The sequence below is a fragment of the Haliaeetus leucocephalus genome, unplaced genomic scaffold (genome assembly GCF_000737465.1).
Source record: "Haliaeetus leucocephalus isolate CR32 unplaced genomic scaffold, Haliaeetus_leucocephalus-4.0 Scaffold140, whole genome shotgun sequence".
Taxonomy (NCBI): domain Eukaryota; kingdom Metazoa; phylum Chordata; class Aves; order Accipitriformes; family Accipitridae; genus Haliaeetus; species Haliaeetus leucocephalus.
This window is the reverse complement of record NW_010972576.1, coordinates 14,810,701-14,833,102: the sequence shown is the minus strand read 5'-3', so window position 1 is coordinate 14,833,102 and position 22,402 is coordinate 14,810,701. Positions and strand designations below refer to the sequence as shown.

Genomic DNA, 22,402 nt, shown 5'->3' with positions numbered 1-22,402 from the left:
AAGTTCTCCCCCCCCCCCCCCCCCCCCCTTTCTTCCAGGATGCAGGTTAGGGGTTTTTTTTAAATTTATTTGTATTTTAAGCATTTGAGGGAAGAACAGTGAGTTAAAGTGAAGTTATGTTAAAATCTTCTAGCTTAAGTACCTTGAAAAGTAAGAGATTCCTTAGAGAGCCATAAGGGACTCCCTGAAAAGACTCTTCTTTTATTTTGTTTCTGCATGGCAGTTCCCTCCTTTGCATTGGCTGGTGGTGGATATTTTAAGAATGTTTATATCTTGGTGTGGAAATACAGTTTTTGGTTAAGAAATGTGTATTTTTATTGCTAGTCAGTGCAACAGTACAACCATTAAATGTTTCTTGTGTGCATTGCTAAAACTGTTTGCCTGAAAGGTAATAAAATAACTTCTTTACAACCAAAATGTTGACTGATTTGTTTGTTTCTTTTTCTTGAATAAATGGGCTACAATGCACAAATCTTAGCCAAATATTTTTCATGCACTTTCAAAGAATTGTCTTCCATTGCAAGCTTCGTAGTGTTTGCATTCTTGGGGCATCCTGCTGCTGTCATACATGTTTGTTGCCTGTCTTCAGTAGTGTTACAGACTTCCCTTTGTTTTCTCTTTTAGGTTTTCGCATCACATGATTCCTGGTCCTCCAGGCCCTCACACAACTGGAATCCCTCACCCAGCTATTGTAACACCTCAAGTAAAACAAGAACATCCACACAACGACAGTGAGCTAATGCATGTGTGAGTCTGCCTTTCTACACTAGCCCTTAATCTATAAATGTTTGAGAACTAACTCTTGTCTGAAGAAGAGTCAAGGAGGTTAAAAAAAAAAGAAGTGCCTTTCATGACCTCTTCGAATTTTAACTCTTCTCCTGTAACTAAAACAGGACATGTGGGCTACTGTTTGGGAAGAGTAATGAGACATGAAGCCATTTTTCATTCCAGTCCAGCACTTTTTAGCTATCAGCAACAGTCATCTTGATTCAGACATAATCATGGACCTGTCTATTTGTGAATGTTGCTTGAGTGTGAACTCATTAACTTCTGCTGGAAAAGGTCTTAACTGCAAAATTTACTAGTAAAAAGCATCCTTATTGCTTAGTACTTGAAGGCCAAAAGGCCTAAGAAAGAAGTGGATGAGGAGCTATCCTTCTGCCTGTAGTGGTGGTCTTCTAGGGTACTATGGATAGCCTTTCAAAAAGAGAATTGACACAAGTGATGAATTTGGAGCGGATTCACAGATCAAATTTTATTTGCTAGAGAATGTCAACCTGACATCCTCCCTGAGTATTCAGTTAAGTCAAGTCTCTGAAAAGGTACAAAAGGGGATGGGACGTGACTGCTGAAATTCTCATTCTTACTACTTAAATGCTATTGTAACCACAGGTTGGTAATTTTCCATTGGGTTTTTTTTAGGCTGAAGGTAAATGGATGCTCTTTTTCCCCTCCTTTCCCTTTCCCCCACCACGTTTTAGGAAGCCTCAGCATGAACAGAGAAAAGAACAAGAGCCAAAAAGACCTCATATTAAGAAACCTCTGAATGCTTTCATGTTGTACATGAAAGAAATGAGAGCGAACGTTGTAGCAGAGTGTACTCTGAAAGAAAGCGCAGCTATCAACCAGATTCTTGGCAGAAGGGTATGTACAGGAGAGTGTGTGTGTACTCACGTGTGCTGCTAATTTGTGTGTGTTTCCCTTTAGTTGGGTGTGATGGCTCACTTTCTGCTTGAGGTGCTAACTAATGTGCAACTATCAAATTAGCTATAGAAGATAAAACATGAAACTAAAAATAAAAGCAGTATCTTGATTTTTCAGCTTTAGCAACATCATCAAATTGGTGTCTGTTCCACTCATGTCATGGTGTCAGCACTTCAGGTGTGAAATACCCTCATTCACACATGGAAAGAGCATTCAAATCACCTTCTGGGTCCTCCCTTAGGCTGGTCTCCGTCAAAGCAGGAGGGGATCATTCAAAGATGAACACTGGATGCCAGTGAAGATGGAACTCAAAAGTGAATGTAACATGGTCCAACTGTAAAGTCACATAGGTTGGAAGAGACCTGTGGAGGTCATTGAGCCCAGCACCTGCTCAAAGCAGGTCCAGTTACATCAGGTTGCTCAGGGACTTGTCCAATCAAGTTTTGAATGTCTCTAAACTCACCAGCTGAGTACTGATGATCCCAGTACAGATCCCAGAGCCTTGCTGAGAGCCATTTGCTTCTGTGGCATTGTAGGCATGTTTTGTTCTTTCCATGCTCCAAAAAAAAAATTTGCAGGCCAACCCACAATTACAAACTTCATGTTCACTGTCAGTATTCTTCCAAGGGAAAGCAGCAGAAGTAAATGCCCATTTTGACCTCGACTGTCCCGGAAATGAGAAAAGGGACGACTTTTGTAGCAATCTGAGTTTGAGTAGGGATTATTCAAATCTCCTTGCTCTGTGAACCTCTCTTCTTGACCACTGACTAAGTCAGTATTGACAGGCGCTGCAACTCTCTGAAACCCCTGTGTTTTTAAGTGGGAAGTCAGTACAAGACTGTACTGCTACCTCTCTGTTACAATCTGAAGACTTCCCCTCTCTCCTCCCCTCCCTACCTCTGCCTCAAACTGAGCAGAAATTCATTGGTGCTTGTCCCAGTTCCTGCAGCCTTCTGCCTTTTCTCTGATGTTCTTGTTACCTCCTCTTTTAGAGGGCATCTCGGTGCTTGCCTTTTCCATTCTTTCATGCAAGTCTCTAGGATCATGTTTTCATTGTTACTCCCTCAGTAATAGATCTTAGTTGCTTAGTATGTCAGCCTTGTTTTCTCTGCCTGAATGAGGGCAGTGGCTTATTTATCTCCATTTTGGTAATGAATGAAGCCTCAGTGCTCCACTGGCTGCTTTTTCCACAGCTTGGACTCCTCTTTTCAAGTTACTGTTTTTTGTGAAAGTACCTCAACTTCCATTTTCACTGTGGTACAACCAATGCATGAGTTATCCAGTATAATTGCTTGGAGATTAATTATCATCAAATGTTTTGCATTCAGTCACCCTAGTCACTATTTACTGTATCTTGTGCCTCTCCAGAACAGGAACCACCTGTGTTCTCAAGAGCTGATGCTTTGTGTGATGCTGGGCTTTCTGATGCCACGGCATAATGTTCACTACCTTCCAGTTTTGGAAGGCACGTGTGGAGTTTGAGAGTTGCAAATAGGCTGAACTGCTGTGCTCTCAGTAACACATCGAACTTGCCAAGTCAAGACAGACAAGCCCTTTAGTTCACATCTTCTGATGTGTAACAAAACGACATATGAAATCATACAAATATGATCTGATCTGAAATCTTAGTTCTGTAAGTTATTCTTGCATGAGTGTCTTAATGATTTTGTGTCTGTCTTTTTTTTTAATATTGTCTTCCCTCGCCCCCCCATGCATGTTGTCAAAAGTCAAACAAGAAGACACGTCTAATGCTGCAGCAGTGGAACCTGATTCTGAATAAAAGGCCTTTACTCTTTTTGGTTCAGGTCGATGATACGTGTTTCAACACAAACAAAATGATTAGGTACTGATGTAACTGGTGCCTTTTCAAATGTGCAGGTTGTGAGGGATTTTTTTTTTGTTTTTTTTTAAAAGAAGATAAAAGCAGGAAGTTTATCCTTACTTGGCTACAGAGGTCAACTCATGTAATTTGGAAGGCTACAGTTCTGTGGTTTCTGTATCTTGGAAACTTTTTGCAGTTGCCATTTTCTTCTATTACAACAAGAAGAAATCAGAAAGCAGGTACCTTGAAGCTCAATACTTAGAGGTTGATCTTGGAACAGGAGCCGGCTGGTGCCCAGAAAGCCCTCTGCGTTGGCATTGAAAACCTGTGTGTAGCTGCTGCTTAAAACCAAGACAGCAAACCCTTCTGTGCTGGGGAGCTCGCTGCCCTTTAAAAGCAGCACAAAACCTTTCTGTTTTGTCAGGAGCTAAAGGGTGGGGTTTTGTTGTTGGTTTTGGGGGGGCTTTTTTTGTGTTATTTTAAGTAGTGTTGGGAGGGCATGGTTCTGTGAGCACATTATTTGGTGAGCCCTGTTTCCATAAATGATTTTTGTCTTTCTCAAGGCACTCGGCATTTGCAGAGCTGACAAATGCCTGAAAGGTGGTTAATAAACACGGGTGTTTGTAATTGCTAATGAATTTCATTTTTGCAGTGGGGAAGGACTGAATCAAAGTCACAAAAACACTTGCTCATGTCATCTGTTGCCTAGGCATGAGTTATTTCTTAGTCTAATGCTGTGTTTATTTTGGTTGCAGTGGCATGCTCTCTCCCGTGAAGAACAAGCGAAATATTATGAACTAGCTCGTAAAGAAAGGCAGCTACACATGCAGCTTTATCCAGGCTGGTCTGCAAGAGACAACTATGTAAGTCTTGACTTGACCTCACTTGAAGGCTCTTTTCAAATTAACTTCCTTTATCTAACTTTTTTTTTTCCTTCCTTGTTTTTCTTTTTAACTTGTGGAAAGTTCTGGATGGAGGGATGGCAAACAAACATATAACATAAGCCTTATATTTGTTTGCACTTCAGGCATCCAGAACACTTGAGATTTTGTTGTTGTTGTTGAGATGCTTCTTATGAAGGTCACAGTTTTTGAGGGGAAAAAAATAGCATGGAAAGTTTTTTTTCTATGACAATCATCAATACTGCCTGAAAGCTTATGTTCTACTGTACAGCTGTGAATTTTCCATAAATTTCTATCTGATCACTTGCTATCCATAAATCTTCTTTAGACCTGAGCAAAAAATGGGTGTCTCTCTTTCAAGAGAACTGAAAGCCCAGGGGTCTTAATGGAAACTGAACTTTAGCTGAAAGTAATTCAGAATAGTCCATCTCTGAAATAAAGCCTGCAAAATTTGTGTAAGTAAACTTCATGGTAGATTCTGCTTTTATACAGTTTGGTGAAGCTAAGAAGTTTTCTTACAATTATGCTTATTTTATAATTAAATATCAAAAAGTGTTAATAGCACGTTGCACAGCTTGCACTTCACAATTATACTATTGTGCTTACAATGAGCTGTCAGTGTAGTCGTATGTTATGTTACAAAACTCACAAGCTGCAATCCTGAGCGACTGATCCTAGCCTGAGATCTGGGCTACTTTCCGTCCCCCCATCAGCTGTGACATTATTTACTGTGATAGGAAGTGTACGTGCTATATCTGGCTCAGTTTTCCATCTGTATTAGATGGACAGTAGTGTTTCTCTACTTCAGTGACGTCTTGTGGACATTAAAGAGTATGAGGCACCTAGATACAGTGTTAACAGAAACTGTAGAAGTACCTGACATTAGCAATCCAGCGCAGGTACTGTTCAGCTTAAACAAAATTTTCACTGTAAGCTAGAGTCTCTTAGGGAGATCTTTGACACAGAAGGCATTGACACAGAAACTACATGATCATCTCTGAAGCACATGTCTTGGTCTTGCTAACATCCATGCCCAGTTTTGTAAGCATAGACACTACTGTAAGCCCTAGCAGCTTGTTTCTGCCTGTTTTATACAGTCATCTTTCCTAGCAGATGAGCTGTCATGACCTTACGCAGCTAGGGTTTATTTCCAGTAACCAGACGGTGTCTACAGAGCTGTCTTGGAGTACACCTGGGAACAAATAGGCCTTAGTGATATACTCCCTGAAAACAAGGGGATTTCAATTGTTTTGAACTTACTTGCTGGAAAGTCAAACCACTTTGGAGCCTTGTAAGGTTACACTTACTGGGCATCAGCCTTCAAGATTGTCCTGTGATGCTCAGTCATTTTGACTTTGAGAACCTGATGTGTTTTGCCACAGCCTACTGCCATACAGCACAAACAGTGGACCTGCAGTTTCTTAAATGCCTTGATAGACATTCGGAACGTGTAAGGTGGCACATATGAATTCTCTCTTTGATGTGTTTCCAACCTACATCATGTGTGGAAGTATAGCTCTGACATACTCCAGTCCTATGTGTTACAAGGGAGAACTCTGCTAGCTTCCTCTTGCAGTCCTTCTCTCTGCCTGTCCAGGAATGCACATGTTTGTTGCAGTGGTGGTGAGAAAGGTCATCATAGTAGATCACAGTTTATCACTGCAACCTTTTCATATATATGTCATCTTCTTTTTTTTTTCTTTTTTTCCTCTTCATTTTTTCTAACTTGAGCAGTCAAAAAATGAAATTGTATTCATTTAGCACAGGTATTATGTTTTGAGAGTCGGAAGTGACTTAGGGGTGACTCTTCTGTTTCATGTGGCTGAATTTCACAAAACAGTACAATTAAAAAATAAGTACTACTTGGTTTTAATTCTTCTATTTTGGTTTGCATGGTTATTCAGGAATTCAGAATTTTCAAGAAAATGTTAAGCATTGCTATTCAACTGTTGGCAATATCTCTGTGCTTTTTGTTGTGTTTTTATTACTGACACCCAAAGTAGTCTTGCAAAGTTGTGTGATAGTCACAAGAAGCACACTGTTTTCATAATGTGATGGTGTCTGTGTGTGCTGGAGTCGTCAGAAACTACCTCATTTGGGAATGCTGACAACTAGTTTTCAGCCTAGCCTTTTCCTTCTGGTCCTCCGCTTCTGGTATCTTATAGACGGATCTCAGATCAGCTTTCAGTATGTTTTAGCACTTGAAGTCAGCATGCCATAGAGAATAAAACATAATTTTCCTCGCATGATTTTTCCATGTTAACCTCTGCACTAATGCAGAAGCATTGCCTTGGTGCCTAAGAGATAAAGCACATCGCTGTGAATTTCCCAGAGCCCTTGAAATCTGCTTTCCAACTTCTAGTCTTGGGCCCATCTTTGGGAGCTGACTCACAAGGCATTGCCTGGCCCAGTTGCCAGCCTCAGAATAAATAAGGATAGGAGCTTAAGAGTCAGCCAAGCCCACACTGTCAGAGCAGACTGGAGACCACCTAAATTCATCTGCCGTAGCTTCACTGTAGCCTGTATTTGGGGCCCTCGCTTTGCTGTCCCATCGGTGAGCAAGGCAGTGGTATGAGGTGGTTTCTTACATCACCTGCCGTCCGTCCTGTCGCCTTGCAGAGCAAGCTAACAGAAAGACGCGTCCCTCCACCTCAGCCCTTCCAGTTTGTGGCCACTGAGCACGGCACGGTCTGCGCCGGGACACGCGTCGGCGGCTGCCAGCTGTGCTGAGTGGGGACACCTCTGGCTGCGGGGCAGAAGGATGGACAGCGGGCTGCAGTCCTGCTTACAGCAACTGCACCAAGGTTTGCCTGAGCTCATCTGTTAGAGCCTGTCCTGGCAGCTTGAAGGCTTCTTTAAAATATAAATGGATATGACCTTTTTTTTTTTAAAACAACAACAAAAAAGCTCTGACTGACAATGCAGGACAATGAAGAGAAGTCATATGGAGGAATATCAAAGTGGTAATTAGGGTGATGCAAGATGATTGAGGTTTAAAATTGTGGGTCTGTACTGACCTTTTGTTTCCTGAAAGACTGTGCGAACTGGGAGCTCTGGCCTTTTCCATAGATGGGGGTGCGGGAGAAGGCCGAGTGTGTGGGTTGGCACGATGAGCCTGCGCCGGCACGCTGGTGCCAGTGTGGTGTCCAAGAAAGACAGCTGCCTGACGTCCATTTCTGTCCTGCACCTCGGTCACGTTAAGGGTGCTCTGCTGTACAGCAGTCTGCTATTTGATTATTGCACAGCGCGTTCTCTGGGCACAGCCATATGAGACTTGGCTTTCTATTAAGGTACAAGCGTTATCAGAACAGTTTTACTTGGCTGGTTTGTACCCTGGGGACAAGTCATGGTCGTCCTAGGTACTTTCAACACCCTGTCTGCTGTTGCCATGTTTGACAGTGTAAGTATCTGAATGTGTGAAGAGTTCTTGTAAGAGCCATAAATTATGATATCAACATATGTGTCATCAGATTATTAAGCGTGAGAAGTCTTTTAGATGCTTGCGGCGGCCAGTGTTGAAAAACTGCCAGAAATTGTAATTCCATGTGGATATAAAAATGTTTATTGCTCATGTGCATATTTATCCATGGATGCTGAGAGCAAACCTTGTTACCATTGAAACAGTTGGAAGTGGGTTAGAAAATGTTTTAGCTACCCCCAAAACAATTGGGTTTTATTCCTAACCGCTTTCTCAGTGTTCAGATGGTTTTTGTTTCTATGCTGTGAGGTGGGGGAGTGGCAAAAAAAGTTCTGTGCATGTAATGGTCTGGTAAAATTGCCTATATTTCAGGGGAAGAAAAAGAAGAGGAAGAGAGAAAAGTTGCAGGAATCAGCATCAGGTAGGCCATGACCAACTCTTACTTACCATTCACCTCAGGAATATTTTAGAAACCAGGGCTTGCGCTATTTAATTTTTACATGCTTTTCTCTAACACTTGCTTCTGATAGATGTTTTAAGATACTTCACTTTGAATGCAAGCTTGTGAAAATGCACACAATACATGTCTCCTTTCCCTTACACCTTTCCGTACAGCAGTCCTCACTGCATCAACATCTTTGGCTGAACTTATGCATTGCTGCAATCACTGTCCTGCTTTACCTTTGCTTTTCTCCTGAATCAATGTTGTATCATCCTTAGATTTAACTATGACTCAAATACTGTGTGGGATTATTGGACACTGGAAACTTCACACTGACCTTTTTGTAGCCACTGTATTTTTTATTGCTGTATTTTACATTTCTGTGTACACTAACAGCTGTCTAGTAGGTTGGCTAAAAGCATCAGTGAGGTCTCCTCTTTGCCTGTAAAAAATATTCAAAGAAACACCCTGTTTTCCCCCACAAAAATGGCTGGTATAAGAACCATAAAAAAATCAAACAACAAAACCAAAAACACGGCAAAAAAAATCCATGTAATACTGTAGCAAACAAACTTATTTGGAATGTGCAAAAACACTGTAACAGAAATTTGTTAAAGGAAAACAATCTTCTACAGGTACAGGCCCCAGAATGACAGCTGCCTACATCTGAAGCATGGTAAGAACATCTCTAAAGCTTTCCTGATGATAAAACTGAATTGTAAAATAAGCTTTCTGATAAATTTTATGCAATAATATGAATTTAGCAAAAATTGCAGAAGTATCATATCCCAAAGCTAATGTTACTTTGACTACTGATGGTTTTTATACCGGCTATCTATTAGGTGTTCACCATTTCACTTCTTAACCTTAATATTTTCAAATTGACCATACCTCACTGACTCGCTGCAAGTCTGCCTGTGGAGTGCAGGGATGGGTTTATTAAGCAGTGCAAACCCTCCCAGCCAGCAGACTGTCACAATTCATAAGAGCAGGTTAGAAGCTGGCTTCGGAGTACATTTTATGTGCTGACATCTACAAGATGCTGGCTGGGTACACTTTTTAAAAATGTATTCACCTGTATACTAACAAAACTTCTGCTAGGAAAATGGGACTGTATTTCAGTTATATCAAGAATTTCTCCCTGGACTGTACAGTGGTATTTCGTGTGTGGTGCAGGTTGTTTGTTGTTGTTGTTGTTGTATTTCCAGCATGTGTTTTCTCTCTTCGTATCATATCATCTGCACAGAAGGTGGAATGACTAGTGATTACACATAGCCAATAACACCATCTAGCCTGCTTGCGAGTGCACGTGGTACCACAGTGAGATCCTCATTTCTCAGTGTTTGTGTTGGAAGGCTGGTCCTTCTCTTCCTCTCAGTGTGATACATTTTCTAGTAGGAATGGCATTCATTTGACATAATAGTTGCTTCTACACCGTCTAAAAAATAACACTTTCTAAACTTACCTATGCATCATAACAGAAGTGGGCTCTTTATCCCCTCTCCCTCCGCCTTGTTGGGCCGCACGATCCCCTTAGCACTCAGAGTGGTCAGCAAAATGGCCTCCTGTGGGCCCTCCGATCTGCTTGGACTTTCAGCCAGAGAAAGCCCAGTTAAGTTTGCTCTGTGCAGTGTCAGTCATCAGTCAGTCAGCATGATTCAAGCCTCTTCTGCAGTTATGCCATTATGCTGGTTAGTCTAAACTTGGTTGGGTTTCAGACTGTGGGGGGCGGTTTAAAGCTGAAGTAAAGTGAAAAGGCAAAATGCGTGCTCTTTTTTTCTTCCTGCTAAGCAAAAGTTTTTCAGGCAAGCAGACAGTCTTGCCCTTTGCAGTATGCCTGAGTCATGCTGATTTTAGACGTGGATTGCAGCATTTGGGCTCTGTAGCCTGCACAACAAATGTAGCTGATCATTAGTTACAGTGACTGCCGTAAGTATTATACCTTTTTAAAAAAAAAAATGCAAGTGCTTTAACCTTGAGTTTTATAATTGATATTTCAGCTTACTTGCCCAGGTCCATGACTGTTGTATTTTTCCCTTTGATGTTAACACAGTACCAGTAAGCAAACCACACATAATTTTATCTGAATTGATGGGGAGCACTCAATTGGGATCAGAATACAACTAAGGTTCAAGTGACAGTTAAAAACCGGGGGATATTTGGTTTCTTGGATGCCTTACAATCTAAGGATGACTGCCTTGCCTACACTGAACTACTTTTGTTGGAGTTTCTCTGTTTGCATTTTCCATAGCAGAGGATGAGTTGAAATAGAAGAGGGCGAATGTTCTGAGTATGTGGGTTTTCTCTCTTTCCCTTTTACCCCTACACCCCTTCCTTCCTTCCCCTTAAGCTCTGTAACGGTGTGGAAACTGTTGGTAATAATACCTGTCTCTCTGTCCTCATGCAATTTATAACACAGAGTATGAGAACAGTAGGTATCTTCTTCCATTGAAGGGGGAGTATGCTGTTGACTCCATATATGCGCATGTAGGCAGCCTCACTAAATGTTGCGTGCCGAGCGAATGCTCTCCACTGGAGACGTACAGATCTGCTCTAGCTGGAAGTAAATGCACAGAATGATTTAGGGAACCTGAATCAGCCAGACTTCAAAGTAAACTTCTGAAGGTTAAGACTCTTGCCCTTTGCAAGCCTAATCCAAAGAATGTTTTGCCCACAAGCATAATATCTTACCAGGCCCACAGCAGAGCTGTTGTAGTCTTTACTGGATGGAGATAATAAGTTTGGGAATGCCTTTCAGTGAGTGCCGCAAAGAGCTCTTGAAGACAGGAAAACACTAGCTTTCTTGCTCGTACGGATGGTGTAGCAAAGAGGGGGAAGGAGGGTGGGAGGTCTGGGAAGGAGACAAGCGTTCTGTTATCTGAGAAGAATCAGAAATGAGTAGGTGGCAAGACCAAAGAAAGAATCTCGAGATCAGCACAAAGGAGATCAGCCAGGGCTGTAATTACGGTGATGTAAGTGAGAAGGATGAAATGGTGGGAGGGTTGTGTGGTGGGATGTTCAGAGGAAAGTAACGGAAGAGACATGCAAACAGAAATGATTTAAGATACTGTGAAAGTTTTGGGTGTGGTTTTTTTTGTCCTTGAACACTTCAGCATGTAACTGATCTTTAAGGTGGACCTCTAACCTGCTTTTTGCCTTGGACATCATTTGAGCAGTGAAGTCAAGGTGGTAGCATTAAGTTGCTCCTCTTCCCAGGGTTGTACACAGCAGCAGGCTTCTTATGGCTTCACTGCTTAGGATTTAGGTGAGTTCCACGATCTCCTCCAGCCTGCTGAATGGCCAATTTGTAAAACACTTAGAGTGCTTCAGGAATACAGTGAGCTGGCACTCCAGTCTTTGCTAAATTGTCCTGGGATACTCTGAAGCATGTCGCCATTTTTTTAAGAGTTGTGGAACTGTCCCCAAGCAGAATTTTGTTTTCAGTTGACATGGCCCAACAGAATGTTTGAAATAACTTTTATTTGTTGAAGAAATAACTCGTATTTATTCTCTCCTTTTGAAATCAACCGAGAGTGGCATAACACCTGATAATACTAAAAATGAGTTTGGAAGAGGCCAGGAGGGAAGGGGAAATGAGGAAAGCTAAGATTAAGGACAATGTAGAGATCGTCTCTTGAGCACCTTTCAGAGAGGTGGGTGTTTTCTTGTTGCTTTAAGCACTGCCTTCTAGAAGACTTGTAAATGGGAGCAGTTCTGTGTCAGAAGTGGAGATTCCTGGTTTCCTATCTGGTTTGACTTTTGGAAGGAAAACAAGCTGATTTTTAGCATCTCGTGAATATTTTTAAATCAGCAAGGAAACAGAAGGGTACTAGCAAAAATTCCTCCTGATTGTTCTGCAATGTGGAAATAGTTAACTTCTTATGACTTGCTATGTACGGTAATTGTAAAAGGCACATCATTTGACATATGGCAGGATGCAATTGGGAAGTCCTCACAAGCTACGTAATTTAACATTGTGTTTTGGCATATCTTCAAGGGCTAAAAAGAGTGATAGAGAAACTTAATAGACATTTGAAAACCTGTGAGAAGTGTATTTGTGGCTTGCAAATTCCATGACAATTAGCATTTAGATTAGCAAAGCTTTAAAAAATGAGAAAACTTGACTAATACTGATTTACAATCAGAAGCATTTAAAAGGATCAGAATAAGACTGTTTAACTTTAAACAATGAATTATCTATAACCTTTCAAACTTCCTATATGGAAATTAGAGCCAAATTTTGGTGCAGAAGTGATTTTTGGATAGTGTTGTAACAAACTATGACTGGATTGTCTTTTCCTTATTACTCAGAAATAAAACGGAGTGAGGCTGTGAAAGGAGACTATAAAGTGGACCAATCTACAGCCAGAATACTGTGGAAAAGAACCATCTGATGACTGTGGTCATGGTTGACCATGGGTTTCTGGCCTGCATCCTAGAAGGGAGATGCAAAGAGGATGTGGTACTTTGCTTTCTGAGGCACATGTTTTCTAACCTGGCTTGTCCAGTGCTCTTGAACTTGCTGCTGGAGTAGTTGAAAATGAAGCAAACACTCCACCCCTTTCCATACCCCTTGACTGCTCAGAAGCTTTAAACAGCCTGGAGGATTTGTGCAGAAGTTAGTGCATGTGAGAATTTGTGTGGTGATGGTGGTGCAGAGACATGTCCTGATTTGCTTTAAAAATATGTTTCCTGTGTGACCCATGTTTCCTGTTCCCTGTTTTGCCTATGAACAGTGGCCTTCAGCATAGGCAAGAGGGACAGAATGAACAGAAGAGAATTTGCTGGATTGAAACATTTATATTATTGAATACTTTGCTTAACTTCAGCGTTTTTCAGATAGGCATAGAAATTTCCAATGACAAAGGGTATAGCCCTCAGACAGATTCCCTCCTGCAACTTAATTCTAACCTGACACTGAACTTGCCGGGGTGAAAGGTAGAAAACCTCCTCTCTTTCAGGCTCTGTGACATCAAGAGAAACGTCAAAAGAGCAAACCTGAAGAAAAGCTGCCTCCTGTTTAGGTGGCAGGTACAGAAGGGCACTGACACCTGCTGGGAGAGATGCAGCAGAGCAGACCGAGTGCCCCAGTTTCCTTTATCAACCTGGTGGAGGAGCCTTGTGAAGTGCAGGAGGGAAGGAAGGAAGGGTATAAAAGCTATTTTGGGTGCAGAGACACTGTGAGGGATAAGGGTAAGACAGGGTAGGGGCCAAGCATAGGTTTTCTAAATAAAAAAACAGCAGAACACTTTGAACTAGACAATCAGCATAGATACAGGATTAGGGAAACAAGAAAATTCTGTAAGTATTTACAAAACCTTAGTTTTTGCAACCAAAGGGTGTAGCACAGTCAGCTGTGAAGTTGACCTTCAGCATTTCATGTTTTGAACTGACACTGACAAAGGGCAAAAGCAGATAATTCAGCAGGTGCATGTCCAGAACTTGTTTTTATTTTGTCAGAGATGCTCAAGTTGCATCTGTGAAGTTAGAGATGCCTAATGAAGTTTGAACTCGGCCACATTTACAAGTGATTAAAAAAAACCCCTATATCGTTTCACATCTGAGGTGTTAGCAGTAGGAGGCTTGGGCTAGAATGAAGGAACAGTGGGATGACTATTGTTCTAACTCTTCCTGTGGGATAAGGTGGGGACAGGGAGTTAACGGCTGGTGCACCATTCTTCTCTGGACTAAACCAATATGTTTTAGTGGATTTAGTAAACTCCCCACCAGATTGAGAGTTCTAAGGTCATGAGCAAAACTCTGTAGAAACAAACTGTTTCATAAAGAAAACATAAGATTTTGAAATGTGGTTTCATTCCCAATTGGAAGAAAACCTCAGCATTTTAGTGTTCATCTCAGGTCTGTATTGCATTTTCATTTTTTAGTGTATTTACATGAAAAATTTCAAAATGAGAAATTGATACCGTATTCCTCAACAGCTAGAAAGCAAATTGTTATGACATTGTCAAAGTCTCTCCCATTTGTTTCAGGAGACTAAGCTTGGGTGAAATATGTCCTCTAATTTCAATGGAATTGTATTCAAATGCTATTCTGTCAAAGCTTAGCAAACTTCAGCACTGAGTTTCGTTTCTGTCTGCCTCTGACTTTTAGAGATTATGACTGGATTGAAGAGGTCTTCTGATATACATGAATGCAAAACCAGCCATCCTGAAGACAAAAAAACCCCCCAGACAACAAAACGAAACCAAAAAGCCTAAATTTGACGTTGCAAAAGTCATTGCTAATAGAGCCAACCTTCTCATACCAGTCGGTTCCTTAATCCTCTACTTTAAGACTTTTTATGCAAGTCATCTTTTAAATCTCTGATCCTTTACCTGCTTGTTAAGACTGTACCATATAAACAATTTTGAAAGTGTGCAGATTGGAAAGCTGTACAAGGAGGGAAGCTCACAGCACGGCCAGCTGAAGCACCACTGTCTAGCCAGTTAAATGTGAGACTGGCAACCCGTTAGACAGTATGTGTTTTAGTCTGACCTTGTAGGACACCAGTGTTCTGCCATTGGTTCCAGCAGTGGAAGCAAATGTTGGAAGCATTTGTGCAGTGAAGGTGTCATTGGCACTGGGGGGTAGTGTGTGAGCAGGGTTAGATGGAATGAGGGAAATGGTACCAGCAACCATCTCTCTGAATTAATGTTCTTGCCACGGGCATCAGTAGAGTGGAATCAGGGGGTAAAAGAACTAAGGAGACTTAACTGGGCAAAGAGACTCCATTTCTGAAGTTGCTTCCTCCTTGCAAAAGTAAGATACATGTTTCTTCATTAATATTAAGTTGCATCAGAATTAAACTCAGGAGTTTTGAGAGCCCTCTATCCTTCATCTCTGGGATACCTGAAATTGCACAAGGTAAAATGTTATTGCCAAAATAACTACATATAATTAGTTTTATGGTGTGTGCATTTATTTGTCTTGACACTAGGTGAGACTACGTTTTGATGAATAGTTGGGTTTCTTCCCATACATGTGTCTTTTGAGATACACGACAGGAGGCTTGCGTATTTCAGACCAGTAGAGATTTTCTGCTGAGATGACTTAATGGTATCAAAGTGAAGTTGATGCGTTTGAGTTTTCTATTGGTTTCTGTGTACTGCTGTCTTACACTAGTAGTATGGCTCTGTGGATGCATGCGTGTAGAAGAGTTGATGAAGCTCAATATTCAGGTTACATCTGACTTACCTTTGGTTGCATGAAAGCAACTATGTAAATTATTCCATGTGCTGGAAGATTTAAATGTTGAGATTGTCTTTCAAAGTACAGTGTAAATTCTAACCTATGTTTAATTGTGGCAGAAAAGAAGATATACAAAGGAAACTTTACCTATTATTTCTTTCTTTTGAAAGATTTTCACTTACTACTTTACTAGTATGTTATGTCTTTTCTGTTACAGCAGGTGAAAACTAGGGGCACTGAAATTGCTACTTCAGAACAGATGCATCTTTCTTCACAGCTCTCAGTCTATAAAATAAATAATTTTAAAAATAGTATTCTGAATATTTATTATATGCCATAAAGATACAAAAAGGGCACAAGCCTATTTCTTCTTCCCTTGCAGATCACTTTTAGTATATTATTCTTCTTAAGAAGAATAATAATAAGCCGCTAGAGACAGCTGTCTAGAGGTAATCTGTTTTTTATTATAAACATAGACCCTCTCTCTCTTCCTACCTCCAACAGGAAAAACATGTTGTGGGTCTTCCTGTACGATCATTTTAAAGATTGTAGTGCAGGGATAGAGCTTCTAGTTTCATGCTGCCTACACTAGGGGCCTTTGATAAGAGCCACACCTGCTTTGGCATCACTGACTTCAGCTGCACAAAGCGGGAGCCCTAAAATACCTGGGCGTTCCCCATGCTGACACTGACCTGCTCTGGAAGAGGTCTCTGACTCATGGAGGGGGGAAGGCATTCCTGCTCTTCACCTAACGCATCTAGCTTAGGCCAAACTCAGAGGACAGAAGTTAGGACACCAGGCTCCACCTGTAGTCAGTGGAGAAGTATTTTCAGGGTTAGCTGCTTGACGGCATCTAAAACACCAGTGGATAATTTGTTACTGGAGACTTGGTTCACAGTTACCAGCAAGGGACTGACGCTAACAGTAGCAAGGGGGGAAAAAAAACCAAGACAAAATTACCACTGACATAGCTTCAACATGGCAGTATCTGTTACAGTTTTAGGGTACAATTTTGATGTAATTTCTTTGGCAACAAAGGCAGCTTAAAAGGTTTCCTCTGCTGCCTGCTGGTATCCAGCTCTTGCAGAGAGGGCTTTTTCCTGTGTCGCGTAGGTCCCTCCATCCATGTGCTGTAACAGCTTGTGGGACCCTGCAGCAAACTGGGTTACTAAAATGACTGGGGTTTTGCTGGGAGGTGTTTTTTTTTGTTTAGAAACAACAAAGGTTGTGGAGTGTTTGTTTTTGTTTGCCCAGAACATTTCAAGGATCTGGTTTAGGCTAACCCCACAAACCATGGCACAGCTGGGCAGGAAGAGGAGCAGACTGCAACGCTGGCATCGATCTGCTTGCGCCTGAAACTCTCTCCAACTCTGCTGCTAAAGAAAATACAAAGGGGCTTCACAAACAGCATGAACCTTTCTGATAAATAATGACCTGGTTTTGCAAACCCAAGTTTCTGGAGTATTAGATAAACCCTGGCAGTAAGTCGAACATGTTCATTTTGGAGTTCAAAAGAAAATGACAGTTTCAGCTGCGGGGTCCCTGAGTTTGCCATGTTGTTTGAAATACTGGATTAAAAGCCAGGTTTGGAGACTGACTTTTTTTTTTTTTTAATACATATAACTGCTGTTATATGTTGTCTTGTCTCTTCTTACAACTGTATGAAAACAACCTATGGTGGGGAAAGGCGTAGAAAAAAAGTACCTGGTTTAAAATTTTTACTTCTTGCTTTCTGTGAAGGATTAGCTATCTCTTTTACTCTGTACTTACTCCTGTACCGACCCAGACACTCTTGACTTTCTTCCATAACCTGGATGAAGCTGCATAATCCTCTCCCTTGTTCTAGCAAAATGGAGATCAGTTAAAGACTAGAGGAGGAGGACAAGGCCCTTGCAGACCCACCCTTCAATCCGTCTTGTTCCCAAGCGTGGGGAGGACTTCTGATCCCCCTCTGATGCTCTTGCCCTGAAGCCATTGAGCCCAGGCTTGTTAGGAGGCTTTAGTTTCACTGTAGTGATTCCTGAAATACAGTTTTATCACTTCAGTAGTAAGGCTTTTCTTTTTACACTGAATTACTTTTGAATTTTATTTGTTTCTTACTCGAGGTGGGTTTTTTTTCCTTTCCTCCTGCAGTCAGATGTACACTGCAAATGGCACAGACAGTACCTCCTATTGTGGCTCGGGCTCAAGACTTCACATATGTAAAATGTGACTTGCAGCACTTTCTTTGAAGCCTAACCACAGCCAGGGAGCTGTAATTGCAGTCTTTGATTGCGCCGACTTCACTTGTGGATTGGGCTTTGCTAGGGCATGCCTCGCTTGGCGAGACTTCAGCTTACAGCCCCCCAGTGAAGCCTTAGATGTGGGAAGTCTTCAGTCTCCTTAGCACATGCCTGTGGTTTCTTGAAAAGAATCCTGATTTGACTTGTTTTATATCTGTAAGGCAACACCATCGTCATTCGTATGTTTTAGGTATTATTTGGTTTATCAGCAGTAGAAGCAATTTCCAGCATGTAGCCTTAATGTGCAGCTGGGGAAAGGCTGGGTTCTAGATGCTGTTTTCAGAATAGCTACTGTGTAATTTGCTGTACTGCAGCATTCGCATAAAAAATAAAAATATTTGGGGCTTCGCTGTGCCTGACCCCCTTGCAGAATTACAGTAGTATCTGCAGCCTCTCTATTGGAGCGGGGGATAATTAGGTGCCGAGAGGAGCTATGGAAAGGAGGCGGGCGCTCTGAAAGCTGCGTTTGGATTGAGAAAGAAGCAATGGCCGCTGTTTGAAAAAAGCTGAGGGCCAGAGCAAGGCCGCGGTCGTTATTTTAACCTCCTGACTTCAAAGACAGCTTGCTGGTAAGGGAAGGGGGGAGGAGGCACGGAACCATCTCAACAGAAGAGCATTTCATTTCCTTCAGTGAAGTAGACATTCCTGGCTGCTAATGGGGAGTAGCTCTGAATCACAGCACTTGTATCAGACTGCTGTGAACTACTGGCCTGGCGCCTCAAGGCCATTCCTCAACAGGAAGCTGAATGTTTTCATGTAAGACTGAGAGGAAAACCTTCCCAGGAAGAGCAACCTGGACCAAACCTTTGAAAATCTGGGATGAAAAGGCACAAAATAAATATAAAGCTGCAGGGTGCTCTCCCCAGTGTTCCTCTGCTGTTTGCTTGGCCCCTCTTTCGTGCTCCTTGGAAAGGTAGAGCCCTTCGCAGCTCTTTGATCCGCATGTGTTACGGAGCACTGTGCTACTTATAAAAAAAAAAAGAAAAGGCAGGAAGCTCAGGAGGCTTTTTTTAGTTGGGACTTGGGCTGGTTTTGTGAGGAAATAGGAACTGAATTAGTCAATACAGACCACCTCTGTTGAAACCACTGGTTTGCCAGTGGACTTTCAGCTGTACTGTTTAAGAGGCCACAGTGGCTTTAAATATCCTTTTATGGCTACCAGCAGCAGGTGAAAGTTATTCAATGTGTATCAGGGATGGTGGTATTTGGGGGAGGGGAGAGCGTCCTTCAAGTTAAAGCTATACAGGACAGTTTGATATAAATTTGTGCTTGTTCTTTCTACCTTACTTAGTCTGCAGCTAAACTTCAGTGTCCTCAACTTTCCTTTCCACTAAAACAATGCTTGTGTGGGTGGCCTCTGATGAGGAGTCAACTTATTTAGTAAGATTTTGGGCCCTCAGCTTGCACTCACTAAAATCAAAGGGTCCACAATCAGATTTGGAGGCTTTCTATCCTGGAGTACATTAGCCTGCGTAACTCCTTATTCAGGAGCTGTACTCAACCAGTATGGGCAAAATGCTTTGCATCGTGATGGCTTACACAGAAGCTGCAGCAGATGGGAGGTGGGTGCCCAGTTACAAATGGCCCTGGTTTAAATATTGCTGCTGTAATATTTGCTGATTAATTTCTGCTTGTGGCTTTTACAGGCTCAAACAGTCTATTATGATTAGTCTAACAGAAGTTTGACTCATGGTTTAAACCATGTCTTCATAAACTTGTTCTGTCTTGCCTTGTGTGATTCAAAGTGCTGGCAGTGTATCTTCTTCGTGTGACTAAGCATTTTGTGTTTCTTCTGGTGAAAATTCACTCACCTTCTCCAACAAACTGCATTCCTGTGCTAATTTTGGTCATTCTCAAAAGCTCTGCTCATTGAACCCTCTACTTGTTTGGCAGCTGAGTAGTACCTGGAGGCCTAGAGGTTAACATAGATTTTTTGAGATACCACTAATCCTGAGACCATTACTGGAGAGCATGTGTCCGTCTGTGGAAAAACGCCTGACTCGTTAGACAGTCTTTGGGTGGAGTCCCTGTTATAACCCAGTTGTCTGGGTCAGAAGGGCAGGGGTGATGGTTGAGTTAGCAATTGCCTAAGTCAGCTGAGGTAACCCAGAGACCTCATGATGAAGAACGGTTCCTCTCTGGATGAGCAGTATCTATGAGGCTTGCACTGTTGGCCTTTTCACATGCTCTAAGAACATAAATCCTTCCAAGATCCTAGTGAACTTTACTGCTAGGTAACTGGCAGTTGGTAATCGCAACTGGAGGATGTTCCCCACCCGGCTGAAGAGCAGAATGAATCGTCCCCAGTTGTGTGGATGCATGGTAGGGTCACTGTTCACACAAGCCTCACCCACCACATTCCTCTACCCAGCTGCTTACAGAAGACAGCATTTCTTCATTTCTGCAGGGAGTAGAGCTTGAGGCTCTGAAGTAGAGGTTTAATTGACTTCAACAATGGTAGTACCAAAGCCTGAGGATGTCTAGTTTTGTAACAGATATCTGGGTTAAATGTTGTAGATAAATGAAATCCACTACAAAAGGGAATTACTTCTGTAATATGTTGAATGTCTAAATAGCTTTCTAGTTGGTGTGGACATCTATTTACAATCCAAAGTACTCTCCATAAATATTCTTGCAAACCAAGCAAGAACAAATAGCAATACTCTGCACTTAACTTTGACATTGCAAATGCACGTTCCACTAATATAGTTGTCCCCCATCACCAGCTTCTCTGAAGGATTTAAAATAAAAATTAAAAAAAAGGTTTCATATAGTCTTTATCACTCTCTTTCTCTTTCCCCTCCCTGTAGGTGGGAAAAGAAATGCTTTCTCAACTTGCAAAGCAAAGGCGGCGACACCAGGACCCCTTCTGGAGATGGAAGCTTGTTAAACCCTAGGTGTGTCCTTCATCCACGCAGACCACCCCCAAGGAGTCTGTCTAGGATGTCATTCACCCTGATGTCACTGCTAGAGACACTGAATCATAAAGACAATCACTGCCAAAATCCTTCACTATCACGAGGTCCAGCCCCGATATAAATAGAGCAAATGAGCTCCTGGGTCAGCAGAGCAGCTTTTGTCTTCACTCCACCTCTGCCTTGCACTCTTAAGCCCCCATCTCATCTGTGTCCATATTGAGTCAGCAAAGTAGCGTGGCTGTCTCTGCCTGCTTCAGCCAACAGAATTACGTAGACCACAGCTGCCCCATACAGCACATCGAGGAATGGAATTTGCCTGGACCAGGATGACACACTCAACCTTCTTTTTATTTAATGGTGCGACAGGATCAATTTTGGTTTTAGCTTTTTTAAGAAACTTGAATGCTTTTATATTTTAACTTTTAGTTTGTAATTTCTTTGGTGTATATTTTACTAGGTATGAGCTTTTAAACAAGTGTCAGAAATCTGAAATACTTTTTAAATAAAAGGGGTTTTTCTTTTTTTTTTTTTTCTGCCAGAGGAAAAACCTGTATGGAAAAAAGGTGGCTTTTTTGTTAAACTATTTGTAACAAATAGTGGCCTCTCAGTCTATATAATACAGTGTCCTATAGAACTAAATAAATGTAACAACAGTCAGCTGGTCAGTAGACACATCAGTCTTGCATCATCTACTCTGTAAACATAAGCAATACATCCAGCAAATCTGACTGCAGTGAGTTCTCCTTCTCACCCATTCCCCTTCTCCTTGTAAAAAGCCCAGCACTTGAATTATTACTTCAATTGTTCTGTATTTGTATCTGTTTTTGTTAGCCTGTTAGTGGGATTTTATGCCAGTTGTTGAAATGAGCATTGATGTACCCATTTTTTAAAATAGTAAGGCACAGCCTTTGCCAAAAATACTGTCAACCGATTTTTTTTTTTTTGTCATTCCAGTTTGAGTTAATGTGCTGAGCATTTGTTTTTTAATAAAAGCTTTGTAATAAAACTAAAGTCAATTGTCTGGCTTAAAAAAAAAAAAAAAAAAAAGAGAATGGCTTGTGCTAGAATCCCTCGAAGGTAGAAGCAAGCCCAGGAAGGCACAGTCACTTCTAAGGCTGAAGACTTTTGACTGAGGCTTCCCTCGTAGGAAATGCAATGTGTCTGTTCAGCTGTTTGCTCACTTGAAGCAGTTATTTTGGAAGATGACTGTCTTTTTCTTCCTAAAGAGAGCAGAAGTCTCTTGTTTTCATACTAGGAGTAAGGAAGGGGCCAGCTCAGTCCTCCCTTACGCTTCTCAGTTAGATTTGGCCCACACGGAAGTACCAGGGTCTGCGATCCCTCCATCTTCAGTTTCCTACTAAAATCTTAAGTGAATGCAGCAGCGGTTTTAAGCTTATGATTAGGAACATAGATTCCCCTCTTTCTGGATGCGGTCCATGCCCACACAAGAGGGAGGAGCCTACAGTTAAATTTCTTATAGCTGTATAAATTATCCTACAGTCAGGGACTGGAGCTGGCTGCAGAATCAGCTGTGGAGGGCCTGGTTTCACAGTGTCAGAGTCAGCATGCCCTGCCTACAGCCAACTGGTGCCCCTGAGACGTTCCTGCAATAGCAAGCAGCTCCTCTGCACACTTCAAAACTGGAAACACAGGAGTTTGAGTCTTTCAAGCCCCAAACACTACCAGCAACTTCTCTGACACCTTTCCCCTTTTGTTCAGGGACTGG

General features: G+C 41.8%; 1 protein-coding gene across 3 annotated transcripts in view; it reads left to right on the top strand.

Annotated features, from left to right (window-relative positions):
• Positions 1-21,682, top strand: part of LEF1 (lymphoid enhancer-binding factor 1) — a 70,307-nt gene extending 48,625 nt beyond the window's left edge. For 2 of the 3 annotated variants that reach the window (XM_010586238.1, XM_010586237.1), the window contains 6 exons: positions 625-747; positions 1,482-1,644; positions 4,282-4,389; positions 8,219-8,267; positions 8,924-8,964; positions 20,569-21,682. In XM_010586238.1, coding sequence (XP_010584540.1) covers positions 625-747; positions 1,482-1,644; positions 4,282-4,389; positions 8,219-8,267; positions 8,924-8,958 — 478 coding nt within the window. In that variant the 3' untranslated portion in view covers positions 8,959-8,964; positions 20,569-21,682. The remainder of the gene's footprint in view (positions 1-624; positions 748-1,481; positions 1,645-4,281; positions 4,390-8,218; positions 8,268-8,923; positions 8,965-20,568) is intronic. The other variant, XM_010586236.1, reaches the window with a different exon arrangement.
• The last annotated feature ends 720 nt before the right edge of the window (positions 21,683-22,402 follow it).